This window comes from Crocodylus siamensis, chromosome 13 (genome assembly GCF_052110815.1).
Source record: "Crocodylus siamensis isolate JL-2025a chromosome 13, ASM5211081v1, whole genome shotgun sequence".
NCBI classification, from domain to species: domain Eukaryota; kingdom Metazoa; phylum Chordata; order Crocodylia; family Crocodylidae; genus Crocodylus; species Crocodylus siamensis.
Window position 1 is genome coordinate 24976264 of NC_143407.1, and position 22188 is coordinate 24998451.

The window sequence follows — 22188 nt, forward strand, 5'->3', positions numbered from 1 at the left end:
CTCTTCTAACCCGATGATCTTCCACGGTCCCTTCCGGCCTGCCAATCTGTGAACAGAGGAGGTGGTTTGCAAAACCGGGGGGGAAAAAAAAAAAGCAAAGGGGAGGCCAAGAGGGGCCTGAAATCTCTCAGATGTCACCGTGAGGGGTCTGTTGTGGAAAACGCACCAAGAGGTGGCGTCAGACACATGGCAAAGCGCGAGGCCCGTGTCTGCACATGCCTCGGCGCGCTCCGGTGCCCCTTCTCCCGCGGGCACCGGCTGCCCGAGCCTGCCCAGCTGAGTTGCATGGGGCAGGGGCCCTTGTCTAGGAGGAGGGGGCTGGAGATGCGGTGCTCCCTGCATCCTGCCTGTGTCCGGCGTGGGGGACAGCCCTCGGCGCTCCGGGGGCAGGGGTGTGAGGGGCGCGGATGTGGGGGCCTGGCCCAGGGAATAAGGGGGGCTTGGCTCAGTGGCAGGGGGGCTTGGCCTGAGGGGAAGAGGGTTTGGCTCGGGGCATGAGGAGGGCTTGGCCCGGGGGAGGAGGCCGGCTTGGCCCGGGGGCAGGTGGAAAGCGTGGCCCAGGGCATAAGGAGGTGGGCCCAGGGGCAGGAGGAGGAGGTGGGCCCGGGGCCCCGGGCGGGCGGCCGGGCCTGGGCGGCGGAGCGCCCCGGGGCGCGGGCCGGCGCGGCGGGCGGGGGGGCCGGTGCAGGCTGTATGTAAATCGCAGCCAATAGATGTTGTTGTTGAGCGGGGCTGGGATTAGCGCCGGGGCGAATGGCTTGCAATCTTACTGGGATTACAGAACAAAGAGACGCGCTCCGCAGCCCCCGGGAGCAGGGCCCGGCCCGGCCCTGCCCGCCCCGGCCTCGGCCCCGGCCCCGGCCCCGGCCCGCCCCCGCGCCGGGCCCGCCCCGCCCCGGCCCGCCCTCGTCGCCGGGCGGCAGGAGCCCGCGGTCGCGCCGGACGAGCCCTGCGGTAAGAGAAACTTTTTCCCCCCGCCCCGGGCCCTCCCCCTCCTCACGGGCCTGCCCCGGCACTGCGGTCGGCCCCCGTCGGGGGGAGACCCCGGCTGTCACCCCCTCATCCCGTCCGCCAGCCCTCGGGAAGTCACTTGAGCCTCCCCGGTTGGGCTTATTTAGGACGCGGGACGCGGCTCCTCCTGGGCACTTGGGACGGAGGCAGGCAGGAGCTGAGGGGGAAAAGGGGGTGCTCTTCCCCCCCACCCTCCCCCTTCCCCTTCCCCAGCGCTGCGAAAGGCGGTGGCGGCGCAGTTTAAAAATAGCCAGGCTTGGTGCGAGCCAGGAGGTACCCCCCGCGCCCGCCGCGGGGAAACCAGACTGCAGAGAGAGACGTGCTTTCGTGAGATGCTTGCGCCCTCCCGGAGGAAGGGGAGCCCCGGCAGGGTGAGCGCGGGGCTGCTGTCCCTGCCTCCCTTGCCTGCGGGAAAGCTCCCAGAAGCCGGACGTGGCCGGCGCGTGCCAAGGGGACAGGTTCCCACTTGGGCCTTCCTGCGCGCGGGGACGGGCTCGGGATTAGCGATTAAATCGGCGAACGTGTCGCGCCCGGAGTGCGAAGCGTGGCCCCTTGCCGCTCTGGGAAGCGCCGTGGGGCCGCGTCTTGACCGAGGGGTTTCTGGCGGGTGCTGAACTTGCCTTTTCAAAGCAGGCGGGTGGCATTTTGCTGAGGCCGGAAAGCAGGTGCGACGGGTAGGTGCCAGACCCCAAATGTGATGTGGAGTCGTTGCCGGGGTCAATCCACGTTACCAAAGCCGCGTGTGGGTAGGGCGTTGCGATGAGTTGCATGTCGTGGGCTCTGTTGTGTGTTTTGTTTGTGTGTGTGCACGAGCGTCTCTGCTGCTGATCTGTAGGACTTTGGGAAGTCGCTTTACCTCCCTGTTTCCGTCCCTGGTTTATCTGTTTAGGACGTAAACTCTTAGGGGGCAAGGACTGTCCCTCAAGATGTCTGTATGATGCCGAGTGCAGTGGAAGAAGCCGTTAGTAACAGATGAGCCACCTGGAAGTGCTGTGTGGGGAGCTGTCTGAGGGATGAATAACATCTTATTCATATAGTGGCTTTAAATCCAGAAGGATCCCAAGATTTGGGGGGGGGAAAAAAAAGAAGTCTGTGTCTGCTGTGCCGGTTGGGACAGCTCATTGACTGCTCCACGTAATCCATGTTTCTGGGAGGCTCGCTGCAGCGTCGACTCTGCTGCAGAGTCGCTGCTCCAGCTTCAAAGCTTCCATTTGCGAAGAATAAAGAGCCGAGTCTTTTATGCTTGGGAGGGGAAGCCTGCCAGAAGCAAACGGGGTGTCAAACAGAGGTGATTTTTGGCTTGATGAGTTTTGGGTAGCCTGAAACAATAGCCCTGAGAGGCATGAGCTGCCCTGCTCACACCAGCGGCGTTCTGACTCGGAGAACTAGTGAGGGCAGCCAGCGTCGATGTCCGTACTCGCTGCACTGCTGAGAATGGTAGGAAAAAACTCCACTAATGCGTTTGTCCTGCTGTCACGGATACCTGCCCCCTCGCTGAAAACCCCAATTGTCCTCTCGCCAGGTGCCAGAACGTCCAGTGCCCATGTCTGAAGCATGGGGCATGTTGCTAACTCTCCAGTTTAGAGTTAATGTAAAAGGATTCGGATTGAATGCAAAATAAAGCACAGGGGATAACATACCGATTATGGCTTTTGTTTTTTGCATTTCGTTCTGAGAGAATCTTGGTTTTAAAAACTTGATCGAGACCTGCCATGTGTTGCTGGCAGGCTGCCCCATATTATCATCGAATACTGCTGGGAGGGGGGATATGGTCAAACTTGCTACTGAGCATATGGGGTGTAGCTACTGTACCTGTTCTGTGACAATATTTTTCTCTTCTTCCCTAGGACTTCCATTGTTTAGGCCTCAATCTGGCAAAGACTAGGCATGAGTGTAACTGTATGCCCCGATTTGAGTGAGGCCATTCATGTGCAAAGCTATGCATGTGCCTAAGTCTTCAGTGAATTGGGAGGCTAGTGAGAAAATAATCCCTTTTCTTGGGAGAAAACAAAAGTGTTTAAGAGACTCATCACGTGATGGCTTCATATTTATAACTCGATGAAGCTCTTGCTTGTTTGCATCAGCCTGCTGTCTGGAGGCAGGGGTAGGATTTACCCTACAAGGTTTTCTGGGTGAAGTTTAGCAGCTCAGTGTGCCTGGGTCATCTAAGTCATTAGGCACTGAGGTGTTTCTGGTGCATGGTGCAGGCTCATTAGATTTTAATGAGATTTTCCTTGCGATTCCAGGGTGCCCGCCTTCATTTTCCAATTTTTTGCATCTTGCATGGCATTGAGGGAGAGGAGGGATTGCTTTGCTGTTTCATCTTCCTGTGGAGGTAGGCAAGGAAATGCGCTTTGTTGTAGCGAAACTCATTGCTTGCAAATGAGATCTAGTCCCAGCATGGACCTCAGCGCTGTTATATCTACTTATGTGTGGTGAGGATGGAGGTGGCATGCAGAGCAGTATCCCTGAAAACTTGAGGCTGTCGCTTACCTAAGGCATGTGAAAAGCTGCACCTCTTCTGCAGGACCTGCCTTGTTGTACAGCAGGTCAGCTATCCATCTGGGTCCCTGCTGGTGCTGAGAGTCCAGATTCTTTAGAGCCTGGTGCCTAACGTTTTCCACAGCTGCAGTCCCTCTATCCATTTAGCAATATTGGAAGAGCAGGGTGGTCCAGACGCTGTGTACCTAGAGGACCATGCACAACTGTCCTGTGATCAGACAATTTGCTTCTCGTGCCCTTACAGGCTCATCTTGTGCGTGGAACTGTTTTGCCTCCATGCAGAATTTACTCAACAGTAGAGGAAGGCACGTAGGGTGGGATACAGAATATTAATGCCTATAAGTGTCATGGAGCCCAGTTAACAGAGTGGAAAACCATGATCCTACGTAGGTTGCAGTCCAAAGCTGGAAAAGCTGTTGCCCCACCTGAATCTGCTGTGATTAAAGGAAAAAAAATGTAAATGTTTGGGTAAGAAGATTAAATATTTTAAATGAATCATACGCCACTCTGGCCTGCCTTCAGCCAGAATGCTTGGCCAGATTTCCCCAGTAGATAGCAAGATCAGAAATATTTGTGGATGCTGTCCTTGTCCACTGGGATTCCTTGCTCTTTTTTTATCCACCCCTCCATTTCTTTTTGGGCGCCAAATTATTCCTGGAAGCAAAGTTGAGGGCTTCTGCTCCTCTTTCACCTCCATCTTCTTTGTTGCAGTCTTCTGTGCCAGGGCTTGCCTCTACTTCAGAGGATCATGTAGCCTGGCTCGCTTAGATCTGTTTATGACCGAGTCAGAAGAGCAGGAAGGAAACCTGCCTAGAGACGCATTTAGCCGCTTGATCCCCTCTGTGATGGAGCTCTGCCCAAGTTTAGATCCCCACTGAGATCAGTGAGGCTTGAAGGAGGCATAGGAGTTTGTCTCTGTGAAACTCCTTGCTGGATTGGAGCTTCAGACCCATCAGATATTCTGTATGACCTTCTAGTACTCAACTGCATGCAAGCAATATCTCTGCCACCCACTTCCCCACTGTCACTGTTTAGATTAATAAAGTCTCTTCTGCTAACAGAGCCAGGCAGTGGAGTTGTAGAGCAAGAAGAAGGGGCTTCTACTTGAAGCAGTATGGTCCTTGAATAGCCCCTGGCATAACCCTGGGCACTAACGCATAAAGTCGCTCTTGCAGTAGAGACTCTTGTCTGATTCCACATACACCCAGAATTTGTGCTTAGTGAAACTTTGAACCTGGTTTCTTATCTTTTGAAATCATCCCATATATGCAACATATGTAGTTAAACCTCTTCAAAAGGATCTGGGGGGAAAATACTCTTTACGCTTCTCCCTCCGCAGTCTACGACCTCAGCTGATCTCTCTGACTATACTGCTAATTCCACAATCTTCAGTAGTGCCATACGGACTTGGAAACATCTGTTTAGCTAGGGCACTGGCTCAGTGCAGGAGCTACCTGATGGGTTTAGCTATGAAACTGGAAAACAGATGCGCTGCCCAACATGATCTCTTTTGAAGAGAGAGAATTATTTGGTGCTGTGCTTGACAGCGGCAGTATGAGAAAGTAATCCAGATGTAAAGTTCAGTCGAAAGCCATGTGGCTCTAGCATTGGTACTGATCAGTAAAGGTTTTTATTCCCCCTATCTTTTTTGCAGTACTGCAAAGACAGAAGACTGAGACTTGTTTGACCCCTCAACCAAATTCATTAGGCAGTGTAATTGTTAATAAAGCTACTGCCCATTTAAATTAAAAAAATCAGTAGCCCAAATAACCAAATGGGGGGATTCCAGTATGCTGTTCCTACAGGAAATAGCTGAGATTTTTTTTAGGCACTTATCAATGCAGTGTACTTCCTCTGGGAATTTTCTGATCTGCACCCCAAGGGTTTCATTCTGCACTTGGTTACACCAATGCAAATGGAGTAGCATCAGCATAACTAAAGGCAGGGTTTGGTCCAGAGTGGTGACTTAAATCTTAGTGCTAGTAGTATTCAACTTGGAAAGCAGGCACCAAGGTCATTCACGTCCCAAGAGCGTGTTTATTTTTCTTGCTGTACGAAGACAGGATCCAAACACATGGTGTGGAAATACTGTTGCATTTTTAATTTTTAAAGGAGATAAATTATCAGTCTGGAGCAATGCTGACTCCTGCTAGTGCAGACAATGGAAGCTCTAGCCCGAAGTGTCCTGTGACACCTTCTGGGAAGTGTTTAACCTACAGCTTAATTAGTTACACAGTGTGCATGCAGCAGTCTGGAAGTAGGGCATGTCTGCGTCAAGGTGATTGGTACCCGGCCTGGAGCATGTAGCTGATCTTTCAGGAGCACGTGTATGTAGCGCGTCTTTTGCCATTGCTAACTGTTTCCTGAAACTTCAAGGAGAATCTTCTCCTTGAGGGCAAAAGCCAGGCAGATCTTGAGTTTCCCTAAGTAACAGAAATATACCTTGTTCTATGACAAACTCTTAACAGGAATAATTGGGACAGGGGCAGTGCGGAGCGTGCAGTTACAAAGGACTATGTAGGAAGCTTCTGTTTCCAGAAGACGGAAGGTGGGATTTTTCAAGTGCATTTGGTGTTTTGTTCCCATCAAAGCGAATAGGAATTTTTACCACTCATTGGGACTAAATTTAAGCCAGCACTGGCAAGATTCCAGCTGAAAGCTGTAAGCAGTGGCCTTCTGGTATTCTTAATGCCCACCAGACAGTTCATAAAACAGAACAGCAGGAGTTGAGAAAAAAGAGCAGCTTGGCAGTAGCATTTTTATCAGGAATACTAACACTTTATGAACTAGACCAGGGTTTCCCAAATTGTGTTGCATGTATCCCTGCTGCTACATGAGTATGATGTTTCACCCATTCACTTGCAAAGATACACGAACCAGTGGAGTTTGGGAGCTACTGAATGGGTCAAAGCACTGCCTAGGCTCTAGATACCACAATGATGAATGCAATGAAAATGCCTAGCTGAACTTTATAGGTTTTTTTTGCCTGAGGGTGCGGGATCTGGTTTAACACACAGTTATTTCTGTCCACATTACCTAACGCTACTCTTCTGGCTGATTAATTTTTCCTTGTAGCCCTTGAGAGAAAAAATTCCAAACTGCTTCATGTAAAATACAGCAGAGAATATTTTGGGCTTTGTCTTGCAGGTCCTTTTTGAGGTGGGGCCAAAGCCTAAAATCAATAAAGGCAAACCCTGGTCTGTATTGTGGTCTTTGTCTGGCAGCGTACTTAAGCATATGTCTAAATTTGAAATTATGAGTATCCCTAGTGACTGAAAAGGAATCACTCCTATTCACTTAGGCATTTTGCTGAAGCATGGTCTGAAAGAGAAATTTCTCTTACCATTTGCAAAAATCTTTACTTTGTAGGGCTATTGAAGAGGAAGGCCTCTACTCAATCACACGAGTCCTAGCAGCTGTGTTTTTTGGAAGAGTCCAATAATCCCACGCTATGTTCCTGGGGTTTGGGGCATTCATTTCTAAAGGGCTTTACAGATTTCACCAATGAATACTTTTTCTTGTGGTACGCTATTACCAAGCACCCTACTCCGTGAACCATCTTTGCAAGAACTGGTTGTAGCTTGGTGGGATTTATGTGTGTTTATACAAGCAGGCACAGACTGAACCTTTTTTTGTGCTGTTGCTTTGTCTTTGCTTGGAGCTAAAATCCTATTATGACCATTTTAAAAAGAGAATTACTTCAGCCAGATGAATAGGTGACCATGAAACACCATTTCCCTGCCTTTGCAACTCACAAAGGTATAATCATTGTTCACTAGGACTCAGTCCCTCAGAGGTAATCTCCACCTTTCACCTGAATCACAAGTCTGCTTTATCGTCATTTTCTCAGACCTGCGACTTCATAAAGAAAAAATATTCTCTCATTTGGAAACGCTTAATAAAAACCTGAAAGGGATCCACTGGGTTTTTTTGTTTGTTTTGTTTTTTACAGGTAATCAGGATGGCCTCAATGATTCTAATTCTCTTTCGACTTCACAATAACCTCTGGAGATGCTTTCTCCCAGAAGGGAATAAAGGGCAAAACCAGTTTTCCCCACTCTTCACTAACTCAAGAAGTAGGATTAGCAGTTTGCTGAAGATTTCAACTAGGTTTGGTAAAGAATTCTACTCCCATTTAGGTGTCAAAACAAGTGCACTGACTTTCTTGCGGGGGGGGGGATGGAAAGTTGTTTGCATGTTGAGTACTCCGAGCCTTTTGAAAATCTGGCCCTTTCTTGGGAGAGTTGGAAGGATGAAAACCCCCAGAAAAGTTTGGAAGGGTAACCAACATTAGATTAAGGCATGTCACACTGTAGCTGAAAGAGATTAAGAAGCTTTCCCTGTGGGTCAGGTTGTTCATTAACTACCTTGCAGTGTTTCTTGTCTTTTGCTCTGGAGCATCTGGATACCGGGTGCTTTGAGAGCCTAGGTGGGCCCTGGGTTCGATTAGGTACGGCAGCTCCTATGTTCCGCAGTGCACGCAGTTCCCACTTGAAAGCCTGCGAAAGCAAAAACTTTCAAAATTGCTTGGTAAGTTCTTTGGGGCATCAACCATCTTTTTTTTCTTGGTCTGCCACAACTGAGGCCTATTTTTAAGCTGGGATTCCGCATGTAAAGAGGAACGAGAGTTTTGGAGACCTGTATCTCTCAGCTCCCCACTAGAGGAGATGAGAAAAACCTTTCTTTCACCCACGTAGATTCACCCTCTAGCTGAGGTAGGAGCAGAGTGGATCTGATTATGACCACAAACATCATGTGTTGAAAAAACAAAATGGAGCTCACACTTCCTCATTCCATCACCTAAATAACTCTGCAAAGAATAGAGTCCCAAACTGATCATCAGCACAGCAGACTATTTCCCTTTTGAAAAATCCCCAAATAAACCCCAGCTGTTTCTTTTATTAATAAATCGCCTGACACAACACACACGAGTGAAGTGGTACTCTGAAATGGTAAAGTGTGCACAGTTGGATGCTCTCCTACCAATGCACCCCATCGAAATTTCAGAAAAGTAAACGGCTTCCCTTCCGTCTACTCTGTGTGGTCAAAGTTAAATGTTGTATGTTTGCCTGGAGAAGAAAACAAATAGAGGGGATGTTTTGTGCCTAGTGGTTGTGGGTGAGAACATGTGTAGAAGGCAAAATCTTGTGTGTGGTAGCTTGTAATGGCTAGACAAGGACTTCTTTGGCTTTGCCTACCATTTGTTTTGGAGGTGTGCATCTTTGCCCAGCTACAACTGGTTAACTGGGAGATATCTATAGCTATCTATAAATAATTTATGCATGTGTGTTGTAGTCATGGAGAAGCTCACTTCAATATTAATCTCTAGCCGCATGTAATTATGAATATTTCTAGCCATATCCAACGACCTTGCCACACTCCATTCAAGCTTTTGCTGGTTGGTGACCAAGTCCATCCATCATGTAGAAGAAACTCATTGTGGTATTGAACAATTGGCTGCTTGTTTGTGATTTCAAAGGCAATCATTGTAGCATTTAAGGAGTGGCCCTTGAAACCACGCTTTCACTGGACAGCATCAAAGTGCTTTATGCAGCAAAGGTTCTGTATGGTGCCTGTGTCAGCCGTGAGGGTGCAGAGATGATACAAGGGAGAGGCCAAAGATGCCCTGTTGCAGGGCAGCTGGGGGGAATGCTGCTTATCATTGTGGTGGAGTACTGGTGCAAAGCGATGCATGGGTGAAAAGCAACCAAGGTTTTGTCCCACCTTAGTGGCAGCCTTGGATTTTTGCAAGAAGGCTAGCCGTATAGAGGGGCCCCACAGAGATTTCAAGGTGTGCAAGGCTCCTGCTCTTGGGAGAACACCTAACAGACCGTTGATGGTTGCGCTTAGAGGAATGGGTCCCCATCCACCTGTTCATATACCAACAGAGCCCTGCTGTGGGCAATAAGAGTGCTGCAGCTGCTCGGGGGGGGGGGGCAAGGACACTAGAGGAGCAGTTGTGCTGCCTCCTAACTTGGTTAACCCTGGAGTGCTGTGTGAATGAGTCTTCTCCTAAACTGTTCAGGAACAAGTGTGCAGGAATAGGAGTGGCATATCTAAGGACAGCGGTTATCTTCAGGCAGGATAATTAGCTCCATGGGAGGGGAGCAACCTGAATGTGGGAGGGGAGAGGAAGGTGGTGACACCACACGCAGGGGGTGAAAATCATACTGATAATTTAGACTCCTGGGACCTGTGCTATATTCCCTCTCCGTCTTTTAAAGGGTCTGCAGGAGTTCTGGGAGAGCCTGCCACTGACTTCAGCAGGTTTGGATGAGGCCCAAAAAGAGCTTCTCTGCTGAATCCTGGTCCCTCCTCCTAGCTGTAAGAAAATCAGGGGGTGGTACAGAGATTACATCCTCAGTTATGTTGACCAGGCCTTGGGTCACGCCTTGTAATGGAACTTAACACCTTAAGCACAGTTTAAACTTACTGGTGACCAAATTGGGTTCATTGATAAAAAGGGCTCTGATGATTGCTCTTCAAATTATATTCATGTCCTAATATTATCAGAGCCCTGTTGAGGTGTACATCTATGTATTAAGAAACAGTCTTTGCTTGAGTTTACAGACTACATAGTTTAAGATGGGCACAGAGGGAGGAGGTGAGCTCGGACACCAGTCCTGCACAGGTTTATGTACCTGCTCGGTTTTAAGGACTGTAGACTATAGCACTATTTGTGGGTGAAGTTCAGCTTGTGCATGCACAGGTGAAAGAATCATTGCAGAGCGAATGAAGTCAGATGAAGTAGGATGTGAATCCTAAGCCATCGTCTGCAACATGGGTAACAGGGCCCCCTCACGCAGATGCAAGGAAGAGTTTACCACCCCAGGCACAAAGTTGACTCGCCCACCTTTTCCCCGCCATGATGATTCTAACGGAGAAACGGATATTTTTATGCACCCATCAAAAGACATTTCTCAGCCTGGGCAAGTAAGATGCTAGAAGTCTGTGAGGCTGTTATATTCTTGGTTAAATGGCAGAGGGGAAGACATCGGGAGCTCCTGATTCTCATCTGTGGTAGAGCACCTTCTGGATTTCTGGCAGGATAAAGTGGCCTTCAAGGGTGCAGAAATTACATTAATTCTGATTTCTGCTGGAATACTACCAAGGCATTAGGCTGAGACCTCACGGTGTTGGGAACTGCAGGAACAGAACAAAAAGATGGTTCCCACTCCAAAAAGCTTCCAGTTTAACATGTGCAGTGGCAGTGGCAATCCCTTTCTATGAGAAGGGCAGTCTTCTAGTAAATAGGGAAGGCACTGGTGACGTAAGGCTGATCTGAGATCCTTATGTTCGACTGCAGAGTTGGCAAATAGTTCCAGGAGGAAGGAATGGATCCTGGTGATGTTGGGGCACAGCTCTGTTTCTTTGTCTTTCTTATCTATCCCCCTCCTTAGCAAGGTGAGCTTGCTTAAAATGATCGTTACCTTTTAGTATATCATGGCACCACTGGGGACAGTTCGGTGCTCGAGCCTTTCAGGTATTGATTTTTAAGTGCGCCCCACTATAGGGGCCCAACCAATGTGGCTGAGAATCCGGGCCTGCGTGTTTCAATATCATGCTCGTGACTTGCATCTAAGCCAGGGGTGGGCAAAATGCGGCCTGCAGACTGGATGCAGCCCCTGCCAGGCCAGTCTATATGTCGGCAAGACTGCGGGGCCCCTAAAAAATTTAGAAAATTAGTATTGATCTGCCCCGGCTGCCTGTCATGCAGCCCTTGATGGCTTGCCAAAACTCAGTAAGCAGCCCTCTACTCGAAATAACTGCTCGCCCCTGATCTAAGCTGTATCCTTCTCTGCTTTGGAGGCTTGTTAGTTAAGAAGCGTGAATGCAGGTCCTTGTGGGTGTATGTAAATCGCATGGCTTTTAATTAAAAAATATTATCTGTATTAATGTGACCTATGCAAGTATAATTTTTGTTCTGTTTTGTTTTTAAATTCATATCCTTTGTAGGGTCTTATTTGGTTCTGACTGCTGGATTGCTGACGTACAGGAATTGGCGACTGTCTTCGGAGCATTGTCTCTGTATTGTTAGTGGAACACAATAAAAAGAATCTAGTTAGGCAAATATAAATAACAACGTTACAATGTACCATCTGTTAAAGCATTCTTAAACACAGAGTTAATGCAGTCAGTCCTTCAAGACAGGGTAACTTGTGATGTGCCACAATTTCTCAATAATTCCTCTTTTTTTGCCAGCGGAAAGCAACTAAACCCAGTGCGGACAAGTGCCTGATTCTGTTCTCATATGTGCTGGTATAGACCAGAGTGACAACGTGGGTTAGCATGAGCCTCCTGTGAAGAAAGAACAAACCCAGGGGATTTCTGTCCAACTGCCACCCTGCTGTCTTGGCTACCTGTTTGGTAACTTGTTTTGGACAAGACCTGGTGGCATTTCACTGGGCCATCTGTGACAATACAAGAAGCGTTTAAGTATGTTACTGAGTGGCATATTGGACTTCCACAGCTTCTGTGCCACCAGCCCATGTTGGCAGCGGGTAGAATTGCAAGTTTGTTTCCCTCCCTCTGTGATTAGTGGGTGGTTGAAGCTGGGAATGTACTGTAGTTTTTATGGGACAGGAAAATCTACCATTTTAATTCTCTATTCTTTGGAATATCTGGCAGATTAGTACAAGAAAGTATCGGAAGGCAGTAGTGGAGCGATGCATGCAGCAGAGCTGTATCGTGTAACAGGTCAATGCTGTTCTGTTTTTAAAATTTACTGTAGCACAATGCATTCTTCCAGTGTTTTGAGTCAAGGAGCTCTTGGAGTTCATTATGTGCATTGGTGAACTAAACCACGCAAGATCCTTTTGAGATGGAGAAGCAGCATTCTCCCTATCGTACAGAGAAAAAACTGCAGACCGGAGATCTTCTGAGACCCTGCATCAGCTGCTGAAGTCAGGGGCTCCATACCTTTGAAAGCCAGATCTCGAGTGACCTGTTGAAGATCAGGGAGTGAGTTGGTGGCAGAACTAGGAATAGAATCCAGTGATCCGGATCTGCGGTTCTCTGCGATAGTCATAAGGCTGTACATCCTCATGCTGTTATGTAACACTAACCTCTTATTACCTGGGAACTGCACAGAACCTGAACCAACTCCCTTTGAGGTCCAGGGAATGATTCTCATGGACTTAAGCGAGAGGTGAATGATGTCTGTGGTATCCAGCATTGAGCGAGTTACTGCAAAGCTGATGCACGTGCTGGAAGGTGTGCACAGGAGAGAACCATCCACTAGTCATTCTTTCCATCTCTCAGACCCCAGTTGGCTGTCACCGATGGTGGATTTTTGCTTCTAGTGATCAGGGTTTCTAGGAAAGTGGGTCATGGCTCACTTCAGACGCACTGTTTGCCAGCCCTTCTGTTCAGTTGCTGCTCACATTGCTCCCCACTGGGCTCTAAGCAAATTTGTTTGTCTCTGTTGGTGCTTCAGCATAGCCTTTTGAAATTGGGAGTAGCTCTGGCCAAGAGCGGGGGAAATATGTCGGCAAGACCAGCAGACAGACCTGTTTGGAGGAGAACTCTCTTACAGAGATGGCATCGGGTGAGGGGCAAGGAGGGGAAGTCAGGAGGGGCCAGCATGGGAAAACCAGGTGCTTCACTTCTCTCTCTGGGGTAGATGCTGTGCACCATAGAAAGGGCCCTGTAGGAAGCCCTTGTGCAATTGCTGGGAGGAAACTTGGCCTTTCAGTTTGTTAGGTCTGAGAGGAACTCTGACTCTTTAAAGACCCTTTTGAGTTTGGGCTTTAAACAAACATCCTGGAGGAGGCTTGGAGCTTGAGTTTTGCGTTCTGCGAAGTGCAGACACAGGAGTGTGCCTGTACCGGTGCCCTGAGCCCACACGCACACACTGACAAGGTTATAAATTAGCTTCATTAGAGGAGGATCACTAGAAATAAATTTTTCGGCACCCTTCAGGGATAACACAAGCTGTAATTTCATCTTGTGTTTCTGGGACTGGTACCTGGAAACCCCCTGGATGAAATTACATCCTTCCAGCCCCTTGGAAGGGGCATTTTGCGCTGATTTATATTTTAATATCGCTATCCAGCTTTTAGCCTTTTAGAAAAATAAAGTTGGGTGTAGGAGCTAGAAGGCCCTTGGAACAGCAAGCAGCACTCGCACTGCTGCATGGACTGTATAGAGAAGAAATAAAGGATTAGTTTTGATTTATTGAAGGTGTGTTTTTTTTAGTGAGATTTTTGTATGTGCTTAACTTGGGCATGCAGCAAACAGTCCATCCTTCCCTCTGTGTCCATGTTAATCTGTACATTTCCCTTGCCATTGCACTAACTGGCTGCATGCCACTGTTCTCTTTGACAGTTTATTATGTAGTGCATTGTGTGTTTCTTTTTTAAATGCATCACTTGGGAGAAGTGTATGCCAAACATTTGAAATCCTGATGAAACAACACAGTTGAAACCAAGTGGCCCATGTGCTATTAATACAAATCTGCCATGAGAACAGGAGGCGGGCGACCTTTAACAAGACATTAAACATTTATTAAAACCGTTAGAATTAGTGTCAGGTTGTATTTATTTAAAAAAAAAAAAAAAGTCTACTAGCACTGAAAAAAATCTCTGGTGTGAAATGACAGTCTTGCACGGTGATTGAATCAGTCAAATTCATTCCCTTGTCTGAGTCCTATCTACGTAGATGACGCAACAATGTCCGATGCAAGGTCTGATGTGCTTGATGGCTTCTTATTAGCATTGAGCCCAATCCCTCAAGTCACAGGGGGACCCTGTGGATGCTGCTGTAGTTTGTGGGTGTTCAGCAGAAGCTCATGGAGTTGGGCCTGGTGATTCCATGTGAAATGCTATTGCTGCATACCCAACTTACAGGATGTTATCCTGTTTCTCTTCTGACCTTGGGGCATGACTATCAGATGTATGGACAACTGTCACGCCAACACACTGGCCATGCAGTGACACATGCTCATCACCTTTGCAGTTAGCCCCGTTCCCTGTGCTGTGGACATGATGATGGCGATGATCATTTTCTCTTCTGATGGTGCTTGCAGGTAGAATGCATTTCTCGGATGCTGCCGTTTTTCAGAGGCCGTGATGGGAAAATGTTTGAGCGCTCTCTGGCATTCCTTCTTCCTTCCCCTTTGCCTTGACGCCACGGTTTTCAGTGTTTAAAGAACTTCCCTATGGGACTGATAGGGTGTGGGGGGAACCACAGGCTAGTAAAAGTCTGGCAGGAAGCAAACCTTTCCTGGCAGGGTGCGGAGTCTTTTGCAAATGTGGTACATTCCTGATTTTGTCTCTGTGCACACAGCTTCAGTTAAAAAAAAACAAAAAAAAAACAGGTGTCCCCTTGAGGAGCTGTGCTTTACTGGTTCAAGGATGAGTTGATTCACTACTTATTGTCCTGGGGCTCAGAGATCTAGAAAATGCCTGTGTGCAGATCACTGCGTTGCAGCAGCTGAAGCTGCTGTTTGTCTGGTGCAGCAGCTGGCTCTGCAGGACTCTTAGTGAGATTTTGGAGCTTTTCTACAACTATGCTGGACAGAGCTTGTTGGGGGGCAACCTAACCTGTTAGATAAACCCTCTATATAGGTAACGCCAGGCTTAGCTAATGCATAATAGATGAATACCAAGATTAACACTGTAAAGTAAATATTTATTGCATTTTTTAGCCCAAAAGCTTACAGAATTTTTTTGTTGCTGCAGTTTCTCAGTTGGTCTAATAAAAGGTATCGTCTCTGAACCAACAGTTCTAGACTTTTGCACTTATTTTTGTCTCAGATCAACAGGACTATCAAATACATCCCTGAAAGATTTACAGTAACATTTTAAAATGGCCCCAGGAGCTGAGGAAATAAAAAAGCAATGGGGTAAGGGGACTCCAGTGTGCCTTCTGCCTGTTCCTTGCACTCTATCTCCATGCATGGGTACTACAAGGTTGCAAGAAGGCAAGTGCTTTGCTTTCTCAGTGATCTAGAGCCATTTCCTATCCTCAGGGCCACAGTAATCCTCACCAGTGTTTCAGTCACTCTCCACAGGGTGGAAAATTGTTGAATTCAGTAGGCCTTATGTGCCTTGAGCTCTGCTGTGAAGTGGGACATGTGCTCTTCAGGGCAGTGTGAAGCACTCAGGAGGTAGGTGATCCGTTTCCAGGTTGGTCTGTGGATAACCAAGTCACTGCATTACTCTGTGCCTCAGTTACCCCCTTTTACACAAGGGAGGATGGTATGCACCTCCCTTGTAAAGCATTTTGACGTGTCCTGGTGAAAAAGCAGTGTACAAGCTAGGTGTAAATGAGATCCCTGCTCACTAACTGTGTTGCATTCGGTGCCTGTGATGTGCTTGAAAGCCAAGCACTACATAAAGGTCTGTTTTTCTGTCATGACCCATAATCAGCTGAACTCCCCCAACCGTTTTCAGCAGTGCCCTTCCTAAGGCATTTCTGTGTGAGACCAGATGGGTGCTGACTAGGGCTTTGATTCCCTCACACTTTCCCATGGAGAAATAGTTGGCCATGGGGTGCTGGCTCCTCCTTGTGTCCAGCTGCACAGTGGAATTGCAAGTAGCTGGAAGTATGCGGGATGGTTTGCAAATGGCACTTGTACAAATGGTGCCACAGCGATTTCGTATGAGCCTCTGTAGGAGCGGCCTTGCTTGATGCAATCACTGATGTGAATGTGAGAGGTGTCTATGGGTGTCTGAGTGCTTTCCCCAGGCTGTGAGAGGTCTTGTGGCACGCAGGAGAAGGGTGAGATTGGGCTACTTGGATATTCCCACCAGGCTGGCCCTGTGAAGTGCTCTGGGTGGGTCTGGTTGACCTTGCTCCTACATCCTGTGTCTCAGCTCATCAGGTTTAGATGGAGCAGCTGTCCCACTCTAAAGGTAGGACTGTATCGCACCGCTTCTCCTGGCCAAGCAGAATTGGGATTCATGCTGCTCCTTGCTCTCCCTTTCCTCATTTCCTTGTTGCAGTAAAGGAAAGAGAACGAGCAGCAGAAGGCAGCAGTGTGGTGGAAGGATCAGCCATGATTTATGAGCCTGCTTAGGAAAAACTGGGGCTCTGTGGCTCTGCTATTTGAAGCCTCGGCCTCAGTCCTCCTGAAAGGCAGTGCAATGGGAAGCGGCTCCAGACCTTCATGCAGAACGAGAAATAGCCATCCACATGCTATGCTTTAAAAAGGCACTGAGTGAAGCTTCCTTCTACTTTGAGGGGCATTTATTTTTTTTCTCTCCAACCCATGGCTGGTTTTGATAGTGAGGGGGAGATTTGAGAGCATTCCTCGGCCCTAGGCAAACTGCCTGCATCCCTTTCATGTCATCTTCCTTCATCCTCCTCGCTGGGAGCCAGCGCCATCCTTGAGGTTCTGCTTTACCAGGCAGCAACTCCAAGGATTACGCGCTCTCTTGAAAATGTCTTTGTTTTCTGATGTTTGCTATTGTAATTTATGTATGATGCTGCTGCTTGTTGAAAAACAAGGTCTTTATCTCCGTGGGAATTACACCTGCATAAATATAGCCATATCAATGGATACATGCACAAGGCACTTCACGATAAAAGCAGACTTCAGCGCGGTGGCAGCAATACAAAAGTTTGCTCTACCTTCACTGCCTGCTAGACCAAAGATCTTCTCTTCTCCGCGCCTTGTAGCATTCATATCCCCTGGTCCTTAAATAACCTTTGAAAGCAGGGTGGAATATTTTGTTGCTTCACTGAAGTTAAGACTGCTCCCCCCACTACACCATGGTAGGTGGTTGTAATTGCTGCTGTTGAATAATTCGTTACCAGTTGCCTTTAGGCACTTTTTTTATTGCCTGAGTTCAGTGACTTTCAGGGACATTGCTAACAGAGCCCTCTGGTTGGCAGTCATTTTGAAGAGTGCTAAGAATATGCTTCCTGTAGTAATGAGGGGCTGAGAAGGAATTTTTGGGGGTGGCTGAGGTCAGGACCACTTTAACATTGCTGGGATTTTATTGTGTCATCAATAATGTATTTGAGCATAATGCCAGGATGGATTTGAGCACATAGCATCTTCTCATTTAATAATTAAGAATCATGCAAAGACCTTAAACACTGTGGGCGCTAGTCGCCTAGTGCCGGGTTTTCAAGCACTGTTGGCAGGGGCCAGATTTTTCCCAAGAAGACAGCTCTCATGAAGGCCCATAAACAGAGGTCTGATTTGTCTAATAGGCTCATCACCCAGCTCTTCTTATTATGAGATTTATGGGTCTGCCTCCCAGGAGAGCTAACATCCAATGCTATCTACATTCAACACTGGGAGCTTCTTGGGAAATGCATCCCTGCGTGTGGGTGTGGACGCTTTTCAACAGTTGTGGCTAGAATGGCTCGAGCCACTAATCTCATGTCTCTAATCTCGGTTCCTTTCCCTGTCCTTTGGAAGGCACTGTTCCTAGTTTCTACTGCTTTGATTTTTTTTTTTTTTATTTACTCTGGAGCAAAGCAAAGTAGAGATTAGAGGAACAGGAAAGAACAGACCTCCTGGTTGGCACTGAGCAGGGGTTTGGGGTGAAAAGGGCTAGGAAGCTCTTAAAGCTGGGAGGAATGGGTTGGAAAGCATGTGGGGAGTTTTGGGGCAAGGAAGCTGCAGCTACGATGTCTGTGAGAACCGAAGTTAGCAATGGGGGGGGAGTGTATCATAACCTCCCTGCTTTTCCTAGCACTGCTCCATGCTCCTCGAGTCAGTATTTCTCATTCAGAAGGGCCTGACAAGATGTGCTGAGGCTTTGAAGGATAGCTGCCCTTAGTGTCCAAAGCCCCCTTGCTTCTAGGCCAGATATTATCAGTTCTGTCTATGAAAGGCCTTAACAGCAAATGCAGTTTTTCTTAAACTGCTGTGCTGCAGGTTGGTGGGTTCCCTCCCTCGCTGGCCTGCTGTTAGCCGGTGATGTTACAAAACCATTTAAGCCCTGAACGTTCATTCTCGGTATTGATTTTGCTTCCTGCCTTGAGTCTCTCTTTATTGCCCTTGCTATTCTGAGCCTATTTGAAAGGGGAATGGGGAGGACTGGATTGACTTTTTTTAAGGGGCTTTGCTTTAGTGGTGTATGGGCTCAGTGAGGCTGGGATATAGGAGCTGAGGGGGAGATTCATGTGTGAGGCTATCCGGAAAAGGTTTTGTTCTTTGGTTCGTCTTGGAAATTACCAGGGAGCCTTGATTCTCACAGCTCAGCATCCGTCCCTGGGACCAGATTTTCCGAAGTGTTTAGCCCCCAGGGGCTTCAGTGTGATACCTCTGGCCAGACTTTCAGAGGACACCGATCCTGATCTTGATAAGCTCCTTATTTTTTATTTCCCCTCTTATTTCAGTACCTAAATGGGAGCTCGGCTGTCTTGACAATCTGCCCCCCATTTTGTGGGGCTCAGCCCACCTGTAAATTCTAGCCCCAATATCAACACCTGGTTACACCTAATTCTTCCCATCCTTGTGTTTTTTTAGCAGGTGTTGCCTATAAAGATGGGGGGGAGGTGAGTAGGTCAGACTCCGTTTAGCAATAAGCCATAGGATCCCTTTGCTGCAGGGGAAGGAAACCTGTTTTGTAAGAGCTACAAGCCTGGCACCCCTTGTTGTAATGCAAGGTGGGATTTATTTGTATTATCATAGCACCCAAGTCCTGGACCAGGTCCCCGTTGTGCTCTGTTCTGTACAGATCTGGAACAGAGGCAGCCTCTGTCCAAGAAACTTGCATCTAAGCAGACAAGGTGCTAAGGGCTGAAATTTAAGCCAAGGTAAACTTACTCGGTTTCTTCAGGACGAGGTTCCTCCCAGTGCCAGCATTCAGATGACCCCGGTTTGCCAAGGAAAGGTGCAGAAACCCTGTTTGAACAGTCCCTCTGCAGGTAGGGGGATCTTATGAACCTATTCAGTAGGCCTGTGCAAAGCGGCTAGTAGTCGCTCTGGATTTGGATTAGGACGATTTGGGGGACAGGGATTCTATTCGGTGATTCGAATCACTGTCCCGAATCGATTTGGCTGAATCTGAATTGGAGATTCGGCTACTGCTGAATCTCCTAATCAGCCAGGCCCATCCCCCGAGGCCCAGCAATGGCTGCCCTGCTTGCCCCAGCTCCCGGCTCTTTGGGAAAAAAAATCCCTGGCTCAACGGGTGCTGCCAGGCAGGGGGGTGACTCCTGCTGCCCCACGCTCCACTGGGGGCTCTCCATGAGCTCCCCGCCCCTCACTCCCCCCAGACCCTCCACGGGTGCTCTGCCCGGCCCAGCTTTGGCCCTTTAAGAAAAAAAAACAAAGGCAAGAAAAGCCCTGGGACTTGCCACTCCTGCCGGCGGGGCAATCTCCACTGCCCCCTGCTACCACGCACCACGTGGGGGGCTCTGCATGAGCCCCCTGAGGCCGTTGCAGGAGCAGACAGTCCTGGGGCTTTCCTTGTTTTGTTTTGTTTTTTCTTAAAGGGCCAGAGCAGGCCTGGGTGGGGCAGCCGTAGGGGGGCTGGGGGAGTGTGTTGGGGGGGGTCAGGGGGCTCGTGCAGAGCCCCACCATGCACTGTAGCGGGCAGCGGGCATCACCCTCTGCCCAGCAACACCTGGTGAGCTGGGGCTTTTCTTTAAAAGGCTGGGAGCTGGGGTGAGTGGGGCTGGGGGAGCTGAGGGGGCTGGCAGGGGTCCTCATGGTCCCCGCCCCTCATACTTACAGGGCTGCTGCCTGCTGCAGCCACCGGGGACTGCCCAAATCATCAAAGCTCTCCAAATCTTTTCCAAAGATTCAGGGAGCTTTGAATCGATTTAGACCTTTTAATTGGTCCCCTGATTCGATTCAGATTCAGAGATTCGGCCACTGAATTGAGCCGAATCTCCTCCAGATTGAATCATCCCCTGAAGCTTCGCACAGCCCTACTATTCAGTCCCTCTCCATCACATCTGGAAGCAGCAGGGTCCCAGTTATCCATTGTATTTAGTAACAAATCAAACTTATTACTAATGGGACCCTTGTAAGAAACCCCGGCCTGCAAAACGTGGTACCCACACACAGATGGCCCATGTTCTTTTGTAAAAGGCGCTTTGGGTTCCTCCCTTTCCAGTCTCCTCTTTCCTGTGGGCTGGTGGTTTTCAGATCAGGTTTTCACCCCAGTTAAAAGTGGAAGGATGTTGATGTCCAGGCAACATGTAAGTACAAGCCCATGTGGGTTTTGGCCCGAAAGCACATAATAGCAGGATAAGTAGCCTGCTGCTCTGCTTGCTAGCAAGTTCTTACAGAGGACAAGGTATTGCAGCTGAGCAGATGAAATAAACGACTATTTAAATATTTACTTTAACATTATAAAGTAGCTTTGTGTTTACCCACTTTGAGGCTCTGTGTTGTATGTGAAGAGCTTAGCAGAGAGCTCTCTAGCTTCCTTTGGAATGGCTCCCTGAGGCTCTCTCCGCAGTATCTTGAGCTTGAAAGCAGATTGGCAACATCACTGATGGGTGACTTGCTCAGATTACCTAATTGCTTGCAACCCATTTAAGGAGAACTGATTAAGAAATTAATTCACAATCTTAGGCTACATAGATCCAGATTTGAATGCTTTGATCACTGCAGAATAGGAATGGATACAGGCAAACCTGTCACTTTCCATCCATCTGTTGGAAGCAAGAGGTAATTAAGGTACTTCTGATGTTCAGATGATCAAGACTCTAGTGTTTAGATTTACAGAGATAACCTACATGTAAATGTGCCCGTCTATCTCCTTTGGATCGGGTTCCCTCTCAAAATGTATTGGAGACCCCGTTGTTACAGTTCAGAGGAGCCCGCAGCTCTGCTCTCAGCGAGAGATGTTATAGGCCACAGCATTGCTCTATTCTTTCCTCCCATCCCTCCAAGGAAGCTGCAGTGTTGAATTGTCCTTGCTTTCTCACCCAAGGTTCAAATCGGATTAGGCTGCAGGTAGAGGATGTTCTTGGTTTCCAGACGCACTCTGTAGAATTCCCTTTCTGATCGTATCTGCCAGAACCACCTCATTGTTTTAAGGTCTTCTGGGTAAGGCATTTTCCTTCAGGTCACTGCGTCTCATCTAATCCAGTCCGTCTGATAACGTGCTCTTCACTGTGGCATCCCAGCATGTGGGGGGGGGGGGAAATCACTGCAAGAAAAAGACTAAAACCTTTCTGCCTGTTCAAATCCTGTAGACTGTCATGAAAGGTGCTAGTGTTATTCTCAAATGTTGAGCTGTCCCGTGGAATTGTACAGAGAATCACAGGTGTGTTACGCGGTTCTGCAGGAGGAATCGAAAACAGTATGACGGGGGGGGGAAAAAAATCTCGTTTTCTATTAAATTCTGTCGGTTGTTGGAGGAAGCCTTCTAGAGCACGCTCAAATGATGCTGGTCTCGTCCCTGTTGAATTCGGTAGCGCTTTTCCATAGAGGTGCTTGTGAATGAATGCTCAGAGTCCAGAGTACGCTGCTGTCTTGCTGTTACTGTTCAGCACTGAGGGCTTTCCTGAGACCAGGGTCACACTGTGCACAGGTCTAGGAAGATGGACTCTCCCTGCAGCAGGGGCCCTGCCCAAAAGGGTTTACTATCTACACAGGCAGGAGGGAAAGAGATGGGGAAATGGAGGCACAGAGCTCCGTAGAGACTTGTCCAAGGTCATCACTCGGCAGGTTGGTGGCAGATAAGAAAAAAAGCCCTGGGTGTCTTGAATCCCTGTCATCTGACAGTGCTACCTCTGTGCACAGCCTGTGCA

General features: G+C 48.3%; 1 protein-coding gene across 6 annotated transcripts in view; it reads left to right on the forward strand.

The window, feature by feature from the left end:
* Nucleotides 1-587: 587 nt before the first annotated feature.
* The window catches only part of GTF2IRD1 (GTF2I repeat domain containing 1), a 173824-nt gene continuing 152223 nt past the window's right edge, over nt 588-22188 (forward strand). For 2 of the 6 annotated variants that reach the window (XM_090026609.1, XM_090026612.1), the window contains exon 1: nt 592-954. In XM_090026609.1, the coding sequence (XP_089882735.1) occupies nt 754-954 (201 nt within the window). In that variant the 5' untranslated portion in view covers nt 592-753. Of the gene's footprint in view, nt 955-1251; nt 1383-3257; nt 3347-22188 lie in introns of those variants that run through there. The other 4 variants (XM_090026610.1, XM_090026611.1, XM_090026613.1 and 1 more) reach the window with 4 other exon arrangements.